The sequence below is a fragment of the Anopheles maculipalpis genome, chromosome 2RL, assembly GCF_943734695.1.
Source record: "Anopheles maculipalpis chromosome 2RL, idAnoMacuDA_375_x, whole genome shotgun sequence".
Classification (NCBI taxonomy): domain Eukaryota; kingdom Metazoa; phylum Arthropoda; class Insecta; order Diptera; family Culicidae; genus Anopheles; species Anopheles maculipalpis.
In genome coordinates this window covers 28,670,578-28,689,751 of record NC_064871.1, presented here as the reverse complement: position 1 = coordinate 28,689,751, position 19,174 = coordinate 28,670,578, and the positions used below count along the sequence as shown (strand labels likewise).

At 47.4% G+C, this 19,174-nt stretch overlaps 3 protein-coding genes across 3 annotated transcripts in view; 2 read left to right on the top strand and 1 right to left on the bottom strand.

The window, feature by feature from the left end:
* Positions 1-14,556, bottom strand: part of LOC126558773 (toll-interacting protein-like) — a 67,310-nt gene extending 52,754 nt beyond the window's left edge. Inside the window, exon 1 of the mRNA XM_050214837.1 lies at positions 14,543-14,556. The gene's annotated coding sequence lies outside the window, so the exon portion shown is untranslated. The remainder of the gene's footprint in view (positions 1-14,542) is intronic.
* Positions 1-19,174, top strand: part of LOC126558239 (TBC1 domain family member whacked) — a 263,712-nt gene that overhangs the window by 104,802 nt on the left and 139,736 nt on the right. The window lies entirely within an intron of this gene.
* LOC126565959 (muscle M-line assembly protein unc-89) lies at positions 11,280-18,834 on the top strand. The gene is made up of 9 exons (XM_050223162.1): positions 11,280-11,748; positions 11,790-12,606; positions 12,682-13,476; positions 13,603-14,559; positions 14,631-14,787; positions 14,862-15,673; positions 15,759-16,540; positions 16,583-18,275; positions 18,350-18,834. Exons 1-9 carry the CDS (start codon positions 11,305-11,307, stop codon positions 18,832-18,834), a joined length of 6,942 nt encoding a protein of 2,313 aa, XP_050079119.1. The 5' UTR covers positions 11,280-11,304.

Genomic DNA, 19,174 nt, shown 5'->3' with positions numbered 1-19,174 from the left:
GCGGAACTGCGGAGTGCATCGGACTTTTAATGCCTCATTTCTAAAGCTATTTGCGGTGAGAGAGGCGAGATATATGAGATTGTTGTTTATTTTGGAACCATTTTCTTCCCTCATGGCAGGACATATTACTATTAAAGCCTTCCGGAACAGCATCCAAGAAGATATTCCAACAAAAGTGACTAGTGGCTTCACTAGTCTCGGGAGGTCTTCATATACATTGTTTGGAACTCATAGACGAGATCAAATCTTTCACTACCCTTACGAGCTCGACTCTCTGGGACTCCCAAAATTCGAGCCCCTTAGCTTTACGTAAGATAGCCCCAAAAAAAAATAGTTTACCATTTCACCAACACCACAAACGGCCGCTTAATGAACCCTCCAGTCCAGTCTACGGAGGCTGGCGTAAGATTTGGCCACGCGTTGACGCATTGTGCCCGATTGCTGACTGTGTTGTTGTTGGCATGGCCCTGAAAGCACGAAACGCCTCATCATCTCTGCTGGCTCGTCAAGTGCCAAGCAGTTTACACAGACTCACTCAGGACGGTACGGATGGTGGCCGCTGTTGACCCGGTTCGGAACGGTTTAGAGCACGCCATGCACGCACGCCACACATTGTCCGGCTGGCGGTTTGGGCATGCGGTTGCGGTTGCGCAACATCGAGCCAAAGAGTGGAGCAGAGTGGGGTGAGTGAGTGATTGAAATATATTGGAATAATTCAATGGGCCGTTGGAAAAATTATAAACAAGCGTATGTGTGTGTGTGTTTGGGTGTTGACCGCACTTTTACCTAACCTAAGATCGAAAGGAAAGCAAATCGAAGGACGTCCGTTGAGTGCATCTTCTCGTGAGTGTGGATATCGGTTGAGGTCATCTGCAGCTTCAGGGACGTGTCAACGCGTTCGACGTCTAGCTGGCGATAAGCGGGCTTCGGTTTTTGGACTACAGAAATAGCGTTCCAAATTTGCATTCCAACCAACAAACGACCGTTAGCTTTCGCTTTCGTCATATGTGTGGTTGAGGTTCAAAACTAGAACATAAACATCCTGTCCTAGCGAGAAGGAAAAAACCTGTTTCACTACACATCATGTCACATCCCCTCCAACCGGTCTCGAGCACGATTCGTATGTTTTCTGTGCTCGAGCAACAACCGCATAGAAAGGGAAACTCCGTGCAAGATCAGCTGCACTTGGGTATCCATTCTCCCTTGGACCAACGAAAGACTGCGCCCAGAAGATTCCGCCAGAACTGGATACCTTTTTTTTTTTTGTTTTTCGGCCTTAAAACCCGTTCCAAAGCCACCGGTAATCCTATAGGCGAGTGTGAGGCTTATTTCTATTTTCCTCTGCACGTTTCCAAAAGTCTGCGAGTAGCGCGAACGGTACAAGGTATTTCTTTGATGCTTGAATTGGGTGTTTATTGCATAATTTCAGCAATCGTGCATTGATCAGGTTCGCTGAACTATATTTTTGCTGCAATCGGCTGGACTAGCACAAACTGGCGCGAAAGGAATAATATGTAAAACAGGTGGCAAGATGTTTAAAATTATTGCTCGACTCGGCTATTACATCGGGAGCCAACCGGTAGGGTACCTTCAATTACGAAGAGGGTGGTAGTAGTAAACCCGCTTATTACGGTTTGAGGATTATGGAGAACACATTATCAAACATTAATAATTTTTTATTGGGTGATTGAGAAGATCGTTTCCGAGCAATTTATTAGGTTGTTTGAAAACAAGAAACAACTTTCTGGAGTATAGTGTGACTAAATTTTTTTTAAATATTATGCCTCAGAGGATAAGTCCCACCCAAAATTCTTCTTTTTTGACACAAAACTTAAAACAATACTTTCAGCAGTCCCTAGTTTCTAGTTTTCCTTGACGTTTGCTTGGACTTGCCTTGACAAGTCAGTTCTGGTGTGTGGAAAACCGGCTGCCAAACCTGCCTCACTATACTTTCTAATTTACAAAACTATACACAGACATCATCAAGTCTATAGATAGATGCCGTGCAGAAATTTGTTCAATATATTTTAACTTATCAAATTGTTGTAGTTCTTTCAAGTTTGGACGGTACTTTTTTTTTTTTGTTAACGGGGAGGGAACCTTCAAAAGGTCCCCATCTCGGAAGGTGGTCTGCGGCTACAGACCATCCCTCAAGATGGGGTATGTGGGATTCATCGTGACGCTGGGCCCGTGAAGCGGACCCGGCAGCCGATGCGACCCAACTAAACCACTCCTCGACCTGATCCGAAACCTGCCGATGCGCTAATGTGCGTAGTACTCCATGCAGGTTCGTTTGTGCAATGCGTTGGCGCGCGGTTGCTGCGTCATTCGTCCTTGTTGTCTCAGCTGCTGCTGCTGCTTCGTGCCTTCCTTTCTGCTGCTGCTGCTCAGACCCGTCCGTCCGTAGCCGTTATTCCCGGTTGGGTCTAAGCTCCTGCTGCTGCTCTGGTTACTCGTCGCTGCTGCTGCTGCTTCCGTTGTAGTATAGTCCTTTGTGTGCGGTTACGGCGGCAGCTATTGCTACCTTGGTTGTTCCGTGTTCCGCCGTCGTTGATGTCGCCTCCGTCTTGCCGTTGATGGACTTTCCTCATTCCACCTCACTTGGAGGTTTCTGAAGATGGTCCGAGCGGCAGTCCCAGGTGTCGCGGTTGGCACACATTTCCGCCGCCAGATTGTCCATCGTCAGGCGGGTGTGGCTCTGCTGCTGCATCTCATGTTGGATCCGAGCAAACCGTGGACAGTGGAACATTACGTGGTCGACATCTTCCACGTCATGTTCACACACCGGGCAGTTTGGCGAACCGTCGAGGATGCCTTTCTCGACGAAGTAGCTCCGGAGAAACCCATGCCCTGTAAAGAGTTGAGATAGAAAGAAATCAATTTCTCCGTGCTTACGATTTACCCAGGACATAATGTCCGGGATAAGTCTCCTCGTCTTCATCCCCGGCGATCCCTGCTGCTCTGCTCCGGCTATCCACTGTTGTTGCCAGCGTTCCATGGTCTCCTCTCTGCGTCGCTTTTGTATGTCTGGTAGTTTGGACGGTACCTTCAACGAGCAATTGGTCTGGGCAAATACAGGATTTCGCCATATAATCGAATTGTAACATCACTTAGGGGAATATTTCAAATTGATTGATGAATACTAAAAGCCCGTTGTGGAACGTTGCTATCATATATACTGGAAGCAGTAGTTCTAACAACTTTTACTACAAATTTTTGTGTAAAATCTATTTTTATTGAAAAAATCTTTTAGTAGTGGTTATTAGAGCATTTTTTTAAATAGAGGATACAGTTGTAGAATCACTTAGTGAAATGTTTGAAATAGATGGTGGAATATTGAAAATCCGTTGAGGAACTTTGCCACCATATATGTATGTGGAATATTGCATTAACTGAGAACTGATCTGTTTTGGTTTTAAAAAGCAGTAATTAGAACTACTTTTACAACAACAAAAATTTGCGACAAAATCAACGCTACAATGGCTTGGCGAGGCTCAATGTCAAGGCGCGGTGCAGTATACATATGTACTATTGGAATTTTATTTTTGCTTCGCCGGTTTTCACAAAAGTGCTCCAAACGCTGGACAGAAAATTCAGAACTACACGATATTCCACAATATGATTCTAAAGTTCCACAAGAAGTTTACAATATTCCACTTTGAAAATTTCAACTGAGTGATTCAATAATTCCATGGTATGGATTTAAACCCTGAAATGTTAATAATAAGATAGGCTTTAAGTAAAGGTAAAACATCAACTTAATTGTATTATTATTATAATATATTTCTTACAATATGGATAGTGGCTTTGATTTGATTTATACTATAGAAGGAAACAGGCGCACTGTGTTCGGTTAAAGCTTTCCGGTTTTCTTTTTATGAAGACTTCTTTTTTGTTGCCATTGGGCTCCCGATCAGTCAAACAATGTGGTCCATAGACTCAAGTTTTCTCATTATTTTCCCATATTCTTCATTACATTGGCTTATACAACATTATGTCCTATGTCTGTAATAATGGTGCAGTGTGTGCGTCTCGCTTTTCGCTGGTCTACATGATCTTTTTGAAACCGCGGGTACCAAATCCCCTATGTATTTGGAAGGTCCAGCGATACATTTCAAACGACTAAAAGTTTCTTCAGGAATCAGCTTTTTTTCAACCACCTTTATGAGTTCATGACAACAATTTTCTATATTCTCACCTTGCATTTATTACAATTGGACAAAATCGATTAACCAGCGTTTTTTCCCCTTTTTTCAGATGATGAAGCAAAGGAATATTCCTGCAAGGACCTCTTCAGAAAAGCGCTGCAGATAATTAAAAATAAGATCTAATCAAAAGATAAGATCTTTTGGCGATACTGGAAGCTGTTTTTGGAAGCTTCTTCTTCATCTTTTTCTTCTTGGCTTAGCAACCTATTTGCTTTTTATATCACAAATACTGTGCTTCTTAGTACCTCAACATTCCTAGCTGTCACATAGACTGTTGAATATTTCTTAATACTTTTTTCACCTAAAATTGAATCCAAAACTTAAATCTTAATTAATTTAGCTTTTTTCTAGCAGAAACCAAAACTATCTCAGGTACAATTTTAACTTTTTAGGGGTCACACTCTGTATCTAAAGCTTTGATTTGTAACTTGATGCTGTGGAATGAATTGTTACGCCATGCTTTACTTTTTCGCCGCCCAACCAACCTGTTACGATATGTCCATAGCTTTTGGGAGCGATATTTAAGGTTATCTTTATTTTGAAACACTCAAAATCCTCCTATAAGCATACACTTCAGGAAAGCAAAGGGCTGCGATGTATGTTAATGCGTGTGAGACAAGTTTCTGGTTTTCGGTTTCTTATCCCAGCATTAATAAGTGCGTCGAATGCAGTTTTCCTATCTGAATTCGGAGTGCATTTGAATATTTCGTGCCAGTGGTAGCAAGCATAGGGCAGTTACGTAATGTCCGTCGATTGATTGTTTCCAAAAAGAACTGACCTGGTGGTCAACAGTCGCGCGCTACATTTTTTTTTTAAACATTTCTATCAATAGTTGTAGTTGCAGCTCAAAATCATCACCCATGCTTCAAAGATAAAGATGATATTTCAATTATAAAATACTATCAACGAGACGATCATTTCTCACACTCACCGTCTTATGATTGATACGACACAATCTTCATCTTGATAAATTGAGGCCCCCATTTCCCCAGATGGCTTCTGAAAAATGTTGGAACACGGTTCGGAACGTCCGCTTCGGTAAAATCACTGTCATGGACAGCGTATTTTCGGTCCAATGTTTCGGATGCTCAGTTTTGCGATCACTCCAATGGTCCAACGATGTTCAACTCGTAAACGTGGCACGTAAACTAATCCAGTGCTTCGCGGTCTAGGTCGCACTCAAATCGTTTTGCCAAATTCCACTCAAAAACTTAACTGGCGTCCGGGTAAGTGCTTCCCTTAGCTAGCTAGCTGGTTTCTATTTCGTGTTATGCAGTTTTGTTGCATAGTTCCGCATAGTCAACATCTGCGGTCGTTAAGATAAAACAAACCTTTGGCACACGATCGTACCTCTGCGGCGGTTATGCAATGGGCTTTTAAACCGAAACGCAGGCGAACGGAACGGTGCACGAATGCTTTTCCATTTAAATGACATCGATCGAGAAACCCACCGAGGTACGCTGGCGCCTTGGTAAACCCTAGCCACCGTGTCAACCGTGCTTCAATCGACGGCTAAAGATGGCTCCTTGGATAAAGAATGTCTCCCGTCTAAAGCGAACGAGGCACACGATCGTTCGTTAGTGCATAACCGCAGTGTAAAGATTTTCTTGTGGATTTTTCGCAGCATGGTTTATGTATTCATTCGTACCGCAAACCAAAGTTGGATGAGTGCAGTCAACTGTATTCACCTATTCGTTGATCCAGCGACTCCTCTTGTTTTAGTCTCTAGCGTTTTCTTTTCAAATGGGGAAACATCAACTAATTCTTTAATTATACGATCTCTCCAAACTGGTGACATAATTTAGACACTGAAGCCACTAATCGAAACATAATTGGGAGTAATTAGTAGTGGAAAAAAAGTTCTCAAAAAAAATCTCTTTTTTGTTATTCCGTTACGGTCCGATTGGCTCCAGCCGGGTTAATTGATTATTTTACTTCAATGGCTCCCTCATTTGACTGCTTTGTTAGGTTCGCCATTTTAATTGCGGACTTGTTCCGCACATCTCAAGGGAAATAGCTTCAGTGATAGTGTCATTCCACCACCGGTTAAAACCACGTGCTCAAAAGCCACTCGTTCTGAAGACAGACCATTTTATGATCCACCCATATTGCGCGACAAAACCAACAAAGCCGATCAAAACAAACACAAAAACGGTAATACTGCATTTCCCACATTGCGGCTGCTGCTGGTGGACACAAGTACAAGGTCGCCCAGTTGATACCAATAGCCAAAGCGGTACCCAGCGTATACCCAACGATAGCAAAGCGGGAATATAGTTCACTCGGCCAGAGCAGTAGGCATCCGAGATTGGAGCCATTCTGCCAACCCGATCTCCACCAGAAGGGGTCAATACGCTCGGTTCACTGCACCAGCGCGTGAGTCAACTCGAAAAGGAATTCTTTCGCTTGACGGCATAAGCGGCCCAGAAGCCCACACACATGCACTACTTAGGATTGATTGGGTGGAATTTCGCTGTCAAGTTGATGCCCTGACATCTGATCATCGGTGTCATCGAAAGGGCCGTAACTAACCTTCAATCAGGTTGTACCGGGCAGAAGTAAAAGTGATTTCTCATTGCATTGCTAATCGAATGGTGTTTGTTTGCAGTCACTCTCGAGTTCGAGAAAAAAACATAAATGCATCAGCAAAAACTAGTTTTAGATTTGTGCCATTTAGTGTTGGCTAGTTGTTTCGAGAAAAACTGGGTATGCATCAAAAACCACGCAGCATGGAGCAACGGTTTTGTAGTAAATGGATAGGAAGGTAGAGGCTACAAACACTAGACTAGTGACACATAAGAGATGGAGGATTGTCATTGCGTGAGCGTGCGTCTGTGTATGTTTACATGCAGACGCACGCGCGAAATGATGCACCGTGCACAAGCAGTGCCACAGCATTGCAGAGTTGCAGCAGCCCGCTCGGTTGCATAAGGATCGCGTCAACAAACGGCGAACCATAATTGTTTACCGGTGCAAATACGCGATGACAATTTCTACCCGTTGCGAGCCATTAGCTTTTCTTTTTAAAGATCAAGGTGATCGGGTCGTGTGTGTGTGTGTGTGTGTGTGTGAGTTGGGCTTATCCGAACGCAAGATGCACCTTAGGGTTTGATAATCGTTGTGTAATGTCCTTATTTGCGTAGCAATCCTGTCTTTTTTTAGCATTTAGAAAATCGTATTTCACGATGTTTTATTAAAAATAAAAATCCTTTACAGATTTATTACTCTACTGGTCCTTTTTTAGGATCGGTTTGAAACAGTTATAAAACGTTTTCGTACAATAAAAATCGCATTACTCGAACATTCAACAAGCAATAGACCATGACGATCATCGTGACTGTGGTGTTGTAAAATTCGTTATTATACACTCATGTTCAACATAATTGTAAGTTACTTGAACCAAGGATTTTGGGCTAAAGAGTAATATAGGTCCTCAAGTTGCACGCAGCAAACTCACATGCAAGCTCCACAGTCGTTTGTGAACATGGCTGCGTAGGACATATTAAAAATATTTAAACTATTTGTTTATAAAATCCAAAAAAATGTTATTTTAACTGGTTTTAATTAAATTATAGTAATTCAATCAGTTTTCTACTCAAATCATGTTTAAATATTAATTTTTTCGTATATTGAGCCATTTCAACTAAAAAATATGACTCACTATAGAATTATTTCAATTACAGTATGAACTGTCTCGTTTAAACGATGAAATAAGTTAGTGAAATGTTTTTATGAATTAGTCTTATACATAAGCTAGCTCTTGCTACACTTAACAATAATTTCAAATAACTTTCCTCATTTTAATAATGATTTATTTAAATAATATTTATGTTCTACGCATAATGGTCACAATCTACCGTGATTTTTCACACAAGCTTGCATGAGATGAATCCCGTACAACTTGAGGGCCTTTATAACTCTTTAGCCGGATATTGCTATCACATCACTCGTTTAGACCACGATACATTTATTTTAATACAGGAAACAAATTAAAAGATTGGAGAGTTTTTGTTCATAGATTAAATAAAAATATATCAACTGTAGAATGCTTTAGTATTTTTTGAAGCTTTTACCGATCATTGAAGCGTGATACCTAGAACATCAACAGTAAGTCACATTAGCATGGGTAAAAATATTCTCCAAGAATAAATACTTTTTTCCGGGGCGGCTCGGTGGTATATAATCGTTAGCAGAAAGTTGAAGAAATAAAAAACAAACTAGCTAAACCCCGCATGATGTTTTAGATTCAAGAACAAAAAAGAATAATTTAACTTTGAGCTGAAACATTCGGCCTCCGATCTGTCGGTCCGGTGGTGCAGGCAAAAAAGGCGTCGGCCTTTACATGGTAGATCAGGGGTTCAATTCTCAGCCAGGATTGCTCCCCCGCAGAGATTGACTATCTGCGCGGTATCAACAAGTTTCGTAAATCATTGCAGGTGGCTGGTATGAACCTAGAGGTCGTTCAGCCAAGAAGAAAAATCTTAAGCTCTAACAACATTCGCTACTATCCCTAAAACTAAATTTTACAATTACCTTTTAATTTAAGAAAATTCGATAAATTTGATTGAACCTCGAGAAATTAAAGTATTTGGCTACAATTAACATTGCATTCACAATTTCAATCTTTTTTCGTTACAGAACAAACTAATTATATGTTTTAATTTTGCTTTAAAAAGGGAGAACCGATGCTATGAGCAGACAAACTCCAATATCAAACACAATCTGGACCGCCGCCGGAGCATAGGCAGTTCTTTATGAATAAAATAAACTTACTTACTTTGCTTATCACGCTACAGCCGCTTCGCGATCTTGACCTGCTGTAGAAATACTCTAAACTGCTCGCGGTCCAGCGCCGTCGTCGGCCAGTCCATTATCCCGGCCTTTCTGGCGGCAGCATCAACGTCATCACACCTCTCTGTCCATGTGGATGACCTAAACATTCTTTACGGGCTGCTGGGTCGTCCGTTGTCATCCTAATGATATGAACGGAAGCAGGCGACTCTAACAGGTTGGCTGATAAGTCCCGGGTCTAACAAAGAAAAACAGATTTTTTTGTCAAAATTCGTTTTTATTATTCAACATAGTTCCCTTCAAGAGCGATACAACGATTATTTACCATTTATTACCAATTTTTTGATACCATTTTGGTAGTACTCCTTCGGTTTTGCCACAAAATAGGCCTCAGTTTCGGCGACCACCTCTTCATTGCAGCCAAATTTTTTCCCTGCGAGCATCCTTTTGAGGTCTGAGAACAAGAAAAAGTCGCTGGGGACCAGATCTGGAGAATACGGTGGCTGGGGAAGCAATTCGAAGCCCAATTCATGAATTTTTGCCATCGTTCTCAATGACTTGTGGCACGGTGCGTTGTCTTGGTGGAACAACACTTTTTTCTTCTTCGTTATTTTTTCGTTCGTCAAGCAACCAAAAGTTGCTTGACAAAAGACGCTCTGTCTCACAAACTAATTGACATACAGACGTCAAATTTTGACACGAATCATTTGAAGGTTGGTGCTATATAAAAATAATATGGATTTTACACTAGCGGCGCATTCTATGTGTCAGACCGGGGACTTATCAGCCAACCTGTTAATGCGCTGTACGATAGTGAGTTCATCGGGCAGCTCGTCCATGGGGCCAAAAATCCTTGGCGTTCAAGAGGCAGATGCTCCTCTTAAACGCGGCTAAGGAGGGTTTCGTCAGTTTTAGTTAAGGTCCATGTCTCAGAGGCGTATGTGAGTACCGAAACAGTAAAAGTTCTATATGGTCACAGCTTCGATCGTCACGTCAGGTGTTTTGAGTAAAACTGTTTTCTGAGACAGTAGAAAGACCGCTTGGCAGCCTCTAATATAAACAATAGCACTCGAATAAAATAAAAGGAAGGTTAAATTTCCCCTTCTTGAACCATCAGATAAAAACCAACGCGTTTATGGAAAAGCCTTTTTTTTGACAAATCATACCAGACTTTGCTGAATACTAAAATATTAGTTGAACGATCTAATAAATGTAATAAATAATACCGCTTCTATTGCAATATATCACTTTAAAAAACAATTTTCATAACTTCTGCAACTACTCAACTACTACTGCTTTGACCAACATTGTACCTCCATTACGCTACGATGCGTGTCAACCATGCGGCCATTTAATTCGTGGTTTCCTCGTCTATATGTCATCCCTATCTTTCCGTCGACAACGAATTAAAGTTTAATACTTTTCCTTCTGCTTGGCTTCTTCATGCGTCTATGGCTTCGGTGTGCCTGGTTAGCTGAACTTTCTCTGTGCAGCTGTTGCGTGTGCTATACGGAAGATAAATTGGTTTAATCATGCACAGCACGGCTCTATGTTAGCATAAGTTTGGCGGTGGAAGAATTTGTAGAAAAAAAAACCCTTTAAAAATTATGTTTAATCTGATCGTACACTGCGCTTATTAAAATAATTAAAATGCGTTGCGATGTACCTGTTCTACGTGGGTGAAGATCGACGCTGTTCGCTCTCCCTTCTATACCGCACGGTAAACAAAACTCAAGGAAGTGTTTTGCGAGTGCAAATAAGTTGCATTTTTCATGCGAATATCGATTGGCTCTGGGTCCGTTCGACCAAATCATCCCAAAATAAGAACCTCCTCCCTATCGAGATGCGTTTCGATCACCATTGGCGATGCGAGTAACGTGAGTTCGATGGGAAGAATGTCGCGTTCCCATCCACCACCCGGCTGACGGGTTCGATTGGGCGTCCGAACCGGCCTAATCGCGTCTAGGTGAAAATTGGCACCGATGCATCACCGGTGCCGTACAGGCGTGGGTGCGAGGATCACCTTGCTTCGGGTGATAAAATTAGAAAGTGATCACGCCCGCTCGCGCCATTGACAATGAATCGTTTCCTTCGGGTTATTTAAATTCCCTCCGTTCAGGGTCAACTAACGCTAGTCGATCGATTGCCGCTGGTCCTTGAGGTTGGTGAGCAAGTGCGAATTTGAATTAAAATCAAGTTGAAGGTTGGAGGGGAAAGTTTTCGCAGTGCTAGTTGGGAACCAGTGACTGTGTGTAAGTGTGTGTGTGCCGCTGCTGCTGAACGACGCGAATATTAGCCCGCCGGGATGGTACGCAAGCAGAAAACGGACGAAGTGATCCCGCAGGTGATCGTTACTGAGCAGGAGCAGCCGGGCGATGAACGGTCGATGTCACGCGAGGGCACCTACTCGCGGGAACCGTCCCGGGAGCGTAGATCCCGATCGGTGTCCATCTCGCGCCTGCGGGTGGACGATCCGCTGCGCAAGGAGATGATGTTTGTGAGGGAAAAGTCACCGTTCGAGATAGGGGAGAATCGAAATGTGCAGGTCGCCTCCTGTAAGGCCATCATCGATAAGGCGCTGGTGATGGACGTGTCGGGCGGTGTGACGAACGTGGACGAGTACATCTCGCTCTTCTTCTCGTCGGGCTGCGTCATCGACGAGGCCTCCTGCAAGGACATCTCGACCGCGGTGGAGGTAACAATCATTGAGGAGGAAGAGGAACGTCCCGAGCTGGTGGTGATGCCGCTCGTCGAGGAAGAGCCGCCGGCGGGTGAGATGGACTCTCAGGACAAAAAAAAACTTCGACGGAAGATCTTGAAGATAGCCGCGAAATCGAACCCTCGATGGGAGGGACCGATACCGAACAGCTTGAGGGTGGTGAGGATGGTCATGACGTAGAAGCAACCGAGCCGGACGCAACCGAAGCGTTTGAAGGTGCAACGGATGAACAGGGGGAAGTGGAGGGCGCGGTAGACATCGGCGAACGGGGTGAACCCGAGCCACTGCCCGAGGAGCTGGCCGAACCGAAGGATGATGAATCTGATTTAAAAGCCGACGGCGACGAGTCCGGAGAGTCTTATAGCGAAACGGAGGAATCATCATCAGAACTATCCTACTCCTACAGCGACATGTCCGTGGACGAAGTGGATCCCTCCGAGTGGCGCGTGTTCCACGAGGATGAGGACGAAATCGCGATGCTCAAGTTCGAGCAGCGGGAGAAAACGCCCGAGCTGACGGAGAAGGAAAAGGATGCTGAGTTCCAGCGGCTCCGGAAGGCGTCGCGACCGCCGCTATATCTCACCAAGCTCACTGACCGGAGTGCCCCGACCGGTTCGACCATTAAGCTGCAGTGTACGATCGAGGGTCAGGAGGTGACGGTACAGTGGCTGAAGAATGATCAACCGATCGAGCGGACCGCCTACCTGCAGACGTCGGCCGCCGACGGTCTGTACACGCTCACGATCAAGGGACTGCGGCACTCGGATGCGGGCGAGTATAAGATAATTGCAAAGAATAGGGGCGGTGTGGTTCCGTCCGTTGCCCAGGTGAAGGTGTACGACGCGATCAAGCCCAAGTGTCAGCTGCCATTCTTTGTCAAAGTTAGAGGTAATTAGGCTGGACCGTTTTTTTCCGATTGCGAGTTTTTTTTTTGTAACAGGTGACATTACTTTCCCTATCCAGATTACTTTCACCATGCGCTAAACGATCTGGTGATCGAGTGTCAGATCATGTTCCAGCAGGAATGGTCTATCCCGACCATAACCTGGCTCAAGGACGGTGATCCGATCGTGTTGGACCAGCGGATAGGTGCCACCTACGAGGGGGAAGAGATATTCCAGCTAAATATCTACGACCCAACGCCAGAGGACAGCGGTCGGTACACGTGCATCGCCGAGAATGAGGCCGGCCGTAGCCAGATCTCGCATACGGTCGATTTTGTCGACAAGGTGCCCTATATGCGTCTGCCAGGCATTACGAACGCCGATCGCAAGTTGCTAACGGAGGAAGAGATCGAGGAGCGCAAGCGCGAAGAGCAGCGCATCAAGAAGGAAGCGCAGGAACGGTTGGCCGGTGGTGGACGTGGCCGCGGCGGTGAGGACGCACACGAACCGTACGAATCGGAATCGTTCGTCATACGCGACTCGAAGAACAAGCTAACCTGGGCCGGCCAGCTGCACAACATCACCACGACGAAGGGTGCCGTGGTGAAGATGACCTGTTCGGCTAATGGACCGTTGCCGATGTTCAAATGGCAGCGTAATGGGCGTGCGATCGATTTCGGTGACCATGTCAAACTGATGAACAGTGGTGCGATCGGACAGATCGTCATCAATGGTGTGACGCGCAAAGATGCGGGTGAATACACCTGCACAGCAAAGAACAGCCACAACGAGATCAAGACGACGTGCGTACTGAAGGTGATAACGCTACCGTCGGCCGAGACGACGCCCGCCACGTTTACGAGAGCCGTGAAGGGTAAGTCATGGGTGCGAAGGGGGGTTGTGGGGGGAAGAGGGGAGGGGGGGAGGGGGGGAATTAATCATCAAATGCATCAGCTAATTGTACGGACCCGGATCCAATTGCTTCGCATCTCTCCGACAGAGTTCTACGACATCCGAGCCGACGATCTGGTGCTAGAGGTAAACGTACACGGTGTCCCGAAGCCGACGATCAAATGGCTGAAGGATGGCGAAGATGTGGTGCTCGGCGAGAAGCTACTGATAAACCGTGAACCGAACGGTGTGTATCAGCTGTGCATCCACAAGCCGGTCCCGGCCGACTGTGGCGTGTACGAGTGCCAGGCGGTCAACTCGGCCGGCACAGCCAAGGTGTCGCACGAGGTAAGCTTCACGTCGAAGGATAAGCTGATTCACGTGCAGCACATCGAGCATGCGGACTACTTTAAAAGACGGCTCGAGGAGAAGGAAGCGGCCAGTTTACTGTTGACGGCAGAACCGACCCCACCACCAGAACAGGCGCAACAGGCCACCCCAGCCCAGCCACAGGCCCAGGAGCAATCAGAACCGGTTAGCACGAGCGAGTCCGCACCACCGGCGGATACCGGTGCAGGAGTTACCGAGCCCGAAACTACTGCCGGTGAAGCAACCGTACCGGCAGCTCCAGAAGCTCCACAAGAACAAGCTGCACCAAAGCCGAAACCTGCGTTCAAGGCAATGCCCCGGAAACGCTTTGAGGATGGACCGGTGGAACCGTTCGTCATTCGCGACTCCAAGAACCGGTTGATGTGGGAAACGAAGCTGAAGAACCAAACGGCACCGGCCGGTAAGACGATGAAGCTGACGTGCAGTGTGACTGGGCCACAGCCAACGTGGCGCTGGTTGAAGAACGGTAAGCCGCTCGTCTGGAGCAAGAACGTTATCAACGCGACCAAGGGCGAGTTTGGCTGTGTGCGCATCACCCCCACGACTGTGGCCGATTCGGGCGAGTATCAGGCGTTCGCGAAAAACAGTTTCGGAGAGATCGAGTGCTCCTGCACGGTGAACATCTTTGCGACGGAGAAGGACATCGAGACGGTGCCAACGTTTACGCGGGTCATTGGTAGGTTGTCTCTTCATGATTTCTTGTGCTATTTTGGAGCTCATTTTTCGTTTGTTCGATGTGTCCTGCAGACTACTACGATTCCTTAGTGGATGATCTGATCCTAGAGGTGCACGTACGCGGTGTTCCGGATCCGAAGCTGAGCTGGGAGCGTGATGGTGTGGAGTTTACCAACGAAACGGATCGTGTGATTATTTCACGCCAAGGTGACGGTGTTTATCGGTTGAGGTGAGTTGATTTTTTTTATCAGGCATTCCTGAAGATTTCGCTCACTAATAATTGGCGCTTTACATTGTCCACAGCATCCACAACCCAGAGAAGCTTGACGGTGGCAAATGGGTGGTGACGGCTAAGAATAATGCCGGTGAGGAGAAACTTAAGCACTCGGTCACTTTCAAGGGACGCGAGTTCTACCAGAGCCAGCTAACGCACGGTATCTACCATGCGGATAAGCCAGTCACACGCTCAGAAGAGGACGGAATTGTGTACGGTACACGTTCCCGTTCGGTGTCTCGGGCACCATCCGTAGCTCATCAGGTTGGACCGGAACCGGACATCTCCGCTGTCGTTGAGGCGCTCCAGGCTGTTGAAGCAACAACTGAGGAAGCGCCTGCATCAGCTGACGGAGCGGATGCACCCGCGGCTACCGAAGCACCCGAGGAACCAGCCGTGAAGAAGAAGAAGGAACCGAAACAATGGCGCAAAAACTTGCAGGGTTTGCTGAAGGGACGCATTCCTGGACCGATTGCGGAAGAGCCCACCAAACACAAGGTGCTGGAAGTGAAGCAAAAGCTGTACTTCGAGGCGAACCTCAAAAATCAAACCGTGGCGGAGGGTTCGCATATTAAGCTGGTGTGTTCGTGTGTTGGTCCGCAGCCGACAATCAAGTGGTTCAAGAACAACATTCCACTCGTCTGGAGCAAGAATGTGAAGAACGATACGAAGCTGGGCGTTGGTGCGGTTCACATCATCTCGGCCGAGTTGAACGACTCCGGCACGTACAAGTGTACTGCCAGCAATACGGCCGGTGAGGTAGAAACTAGCTGCAAGGTGATCGTGTTCCCGGTGCCCGAGAAGCAGCACGTTGCCCCGAGCTTTGTGCGCAATGTTAAAGGTAAGTTTTTTTTTTTTGGGGTGAGGTGGGTCTGATTCCTGCAGAACATTGCGGTAAAATTGATCGTCTCTCTCCCTCTTTTCAGAGCACTACGACATCCAGACGAATGATTTGATTCTGGAGGTGAACGTGCGTGGCAATCCGATGCCCTCGATCAAGTGGTTGCGTGACGGTATCGATCTGCAAGATCCAACGGGAGAGAAGTTCTTCCCGATGCGCGAACCCGGTGGTGTCTTCAAGCTCACCATCCACGATCCGCAAGCCAAGGATGAAGGACAGTATGCGTGTGAAGCGACAAACGTCGTCGGCAAGGATGTCATCCGGCACGCGGTGCGCAAGATTATGGAACGCAAGATCGCCGAAAGCCACGTGTTCGGTATCGCCTACCACGATCCGAATGTGATGAAGCACGGTGTGTACGAGGAACCACCGAAGGAGGAACCTGCTCCACGTCCTCACCGGGAGTTTGTCTTCCTAGAGGACGGTTCGTACTACATACGCGGACAAACGCCCGAACATCTATGGGAGTGGGAAACGGACACCAGTGCGGAGAGTGAGTACGAAGAGTACGTATCGCCGGAACCGGAACCAGAACCGGAGGTACTGCCGGAACCCGAGCCCGAACCAGCACCGGTAGAGAAGGTACCGTCGCGCTCACCGACACCCGACTTCCTGAAAAAGACTCCACCACCGCAACCGCCGAAAAAACCGGAACCGGTCGAAGCGGACGATGAGGACGAAGATGAGGATGAAGAGGAGGAGGAGGAGGAAGAGGCCCCACCACCACCACCGAAGCGTGGACCAAAGATTAAGAAGCTGCGCAAGAAGCGTGTCAAGCAACCAGTTCAGGAGGAAGAATCGGCGGCCGTAGAACCAACACCAGCCGAGCCTGCAGCACCAGCACCTCAGCCGGCGGAGCCAGTTCCAAAAGCGGAGGAAGTTTCCCCTGTTGAAGGCGAAACGGTCGAGGATAAGGAGAAGCTTCGCAAGGAACGCTATCTCCGTCTGTTCCCGGAACTAAATCCGGACGAGGCAAAGCGTGTTGATGCTCGGGCTGTGTTGCGATTCGGAAGTACCCTGCATGACATCAACATCGTCGAGGGTAAGCCGGTGCGTCTGTTCTGTACCGTGCTGGGTTCGAAGGCCGACTTCAAGTGGTACAAGAATGGTGAACCCATGGAGTTTACCAAGCAGATCAAGAATCTGTCCGATGCAAAGGAAGGCACAGGTGTGGTGGCATTCAACAAGGCGGCCCGCGAAGATTCGGGTGAGTACGAGGTGGTAGTGAAGGATAAGTCCGGCGCCGTCATCAGAGGTACCTGCAAGTTGAACGTGCTGCCGGCACCGGTTCGTATCCCGGTCGCTGAGGGTGAAGCTCCACGGTACGTACGCTGCATGACCCAGCACTACGATCTACGCGTGGATGATCTTGTGCTGGAAACGCAGATCAAGGGTACGGGTCCGATCAAGGTGGAATGGTTCCTGGACGGTATTATCATCCCGAACAATGAGAAGTACATCCAGATCCGCGAACCCCACGGTATCCACAAACTTTGCATCCACAATCCACAGATTCGTGACAATGGCCGGTACATGGTGAAGGCCACGAACGACTTCGGCACGGAAGAGCTGAAGTATACGCTGCGGTTTGAGGGTAAGGCGGCCGCAATGCCAATGTACCATATGCACCACGCTGACAAGCGTCGACCAGCATACGAGGAGGAGAAGGTACAGGAACCGCGTCAACACCGTGAAGTCGTGTTCCTGGAGGACGGTTCGTACTACCTCAAGGGACAAACACCCGAACGGTTCTGGGAGTGGGAAACGGACACGGATGCTGAGAGCGAGTACGAAGAGTACGTGCCCGGTGACACCGAGAGCGAGGAAGAACCGGAACCGGAAGAGGAAGAGGAAAAGGAAGAGGCGGCCGAGAAACCTGCCTCGCCGGAAAAACCACCAACCGAACCAGCTGCCGATGGCGCGGAGAAGGAAGAAGCGGAAGAAGAAGAGGAAGAGGAAGTGGTGGAACCACCGCCGAAGCCTCCGAAGCGTGGACCAAAGATAAAGAAGCTGCGCCGCAAGCTACCGAAGCAACCGACCCCGGAGCCGGAAAAGCCAAAGGAAGTGCCGAGAGAGCGTGAACCACAACCACAGCGTGGACCAACCGGAGAACCGAAGGTAAAGCTCAGCCAGCTGATCTCGAGCGGCAAGAGCTTGGCACCGCCGGAGGTGCCGCGTGTTAAGCGCTGGAAGAAGCCGATTGAGGTGGAGTTCATTTCGCATCTGCGCAGTGGCACGATCAAGAAGGGCAAGAACTTGACGCTCAACTGTTGCTGCTCGGACGCGCAGAAGATTGAAGTGACCTGGCTGAAGGATGACGAACCGTTGGTAATGGGCCCAAGGTGCCGTAGTGATGTGACGCGCCAGGGTTACTGTACGCTCGATTTGGTCGACCTGCGGCTGGAGGATTCGGGTGTGTACAAGTGCGTGGCCAAGACAGCCAACGGTACGGCGACCGATTCGTGCCGCATTACTGTGTTTGAGTTGGAAAAGAAGGATGAGGTCGAGCTGGTACCCCCGACGTTCATCACACCACTGAGAGGTAAGCAACTGGAGTGTACCTGGTGTCTATGGTGAGTTCTTATTGCAAACGTTTTGAACCTTTCCATCTCACAGAACTGTACCATCCGACGACGAATGATCTACATCTGGAGATTCGCGTGCGCGGCAATCCGGTACCAACGTTCCGCTGGATGTACGACGGCATACCGATTCTGCAGAGCAACGAAAAGTACGAGATCTTCAACCAGCACTACTACGAACAGGGCACCAAGATCACCACCGTACAGCTGATCATCAACGATCCGCAGCTGCGTGACAGTGGCAAGTACACGCTGATCGCCAAGAACGATGTCAAGACGGTCGAAATGTCCCGGCAGATATCGATCCCGCTGCGCTTCGATGCACGGGTGCAGGCACCCAAGAAGCGCATGGACGATGTGGTGGTAGAGAATGAGGCGCCACGCGTCCTACCGAAACCGCCCACGCCCGAACCGGAACCGGTCCCCGAGGAACCACCGACTGAACCGGCCGAAGGCGATGAACAGCCCGAGGAAGAGGTGGAAGAAGAAAAGGAAGACGAAGAGGAGGAAGATGAGTAAGGGGAGCCGGGGTTGGGAGTATGCGTAGTTGTGCAGGCTTTTTAGGGTTAAGCTAATCTTTAAGTTTAAGCAGTTTTGTTTGTGTAACTTGGTTTACTTATCAACGGCGCCGTGTTCTGTTTGTTTAGTAAATAAATCACTCACTGTGAGAATGTGTATTTTATGGAATTGTTTTCCTTTTCCTTGTGAATAGCATATGAAGATGATCTGCATCAGAGAGTGTAGATTCGTATGATCACCCAACAGTTGGTGGCAAATGATTTAATTACGCGAGGTTACGAAATTAGGAAGGCAATATTGGCGAATGGACAGCAAAACGAACTCCAATCTCCACATGGTA

Coding starts and splice junctions, on each gene's coding strand:
- LOC126565959 (XM_050223162.1), top strand. CDS start 11,305: ATGGTACGCAAGCAGAAAACGGACGAAGTGATCCCGCAGGTGATCGTT. Junction 12,607..12,681: donor ATTCTTTGTCAAAGTTAGAG/GTAATTAGGCTG, acceptor TTCCCTATCCAG/ATTACTTTCACCATGCGCTA. Junction 14,560..14,630: donor AACGTTTACGCGGGTCATTG/GTAGGTTGTCTC, acceptor TGTGTCCTGCAG/ACTACTACGATTCCTTAGTG.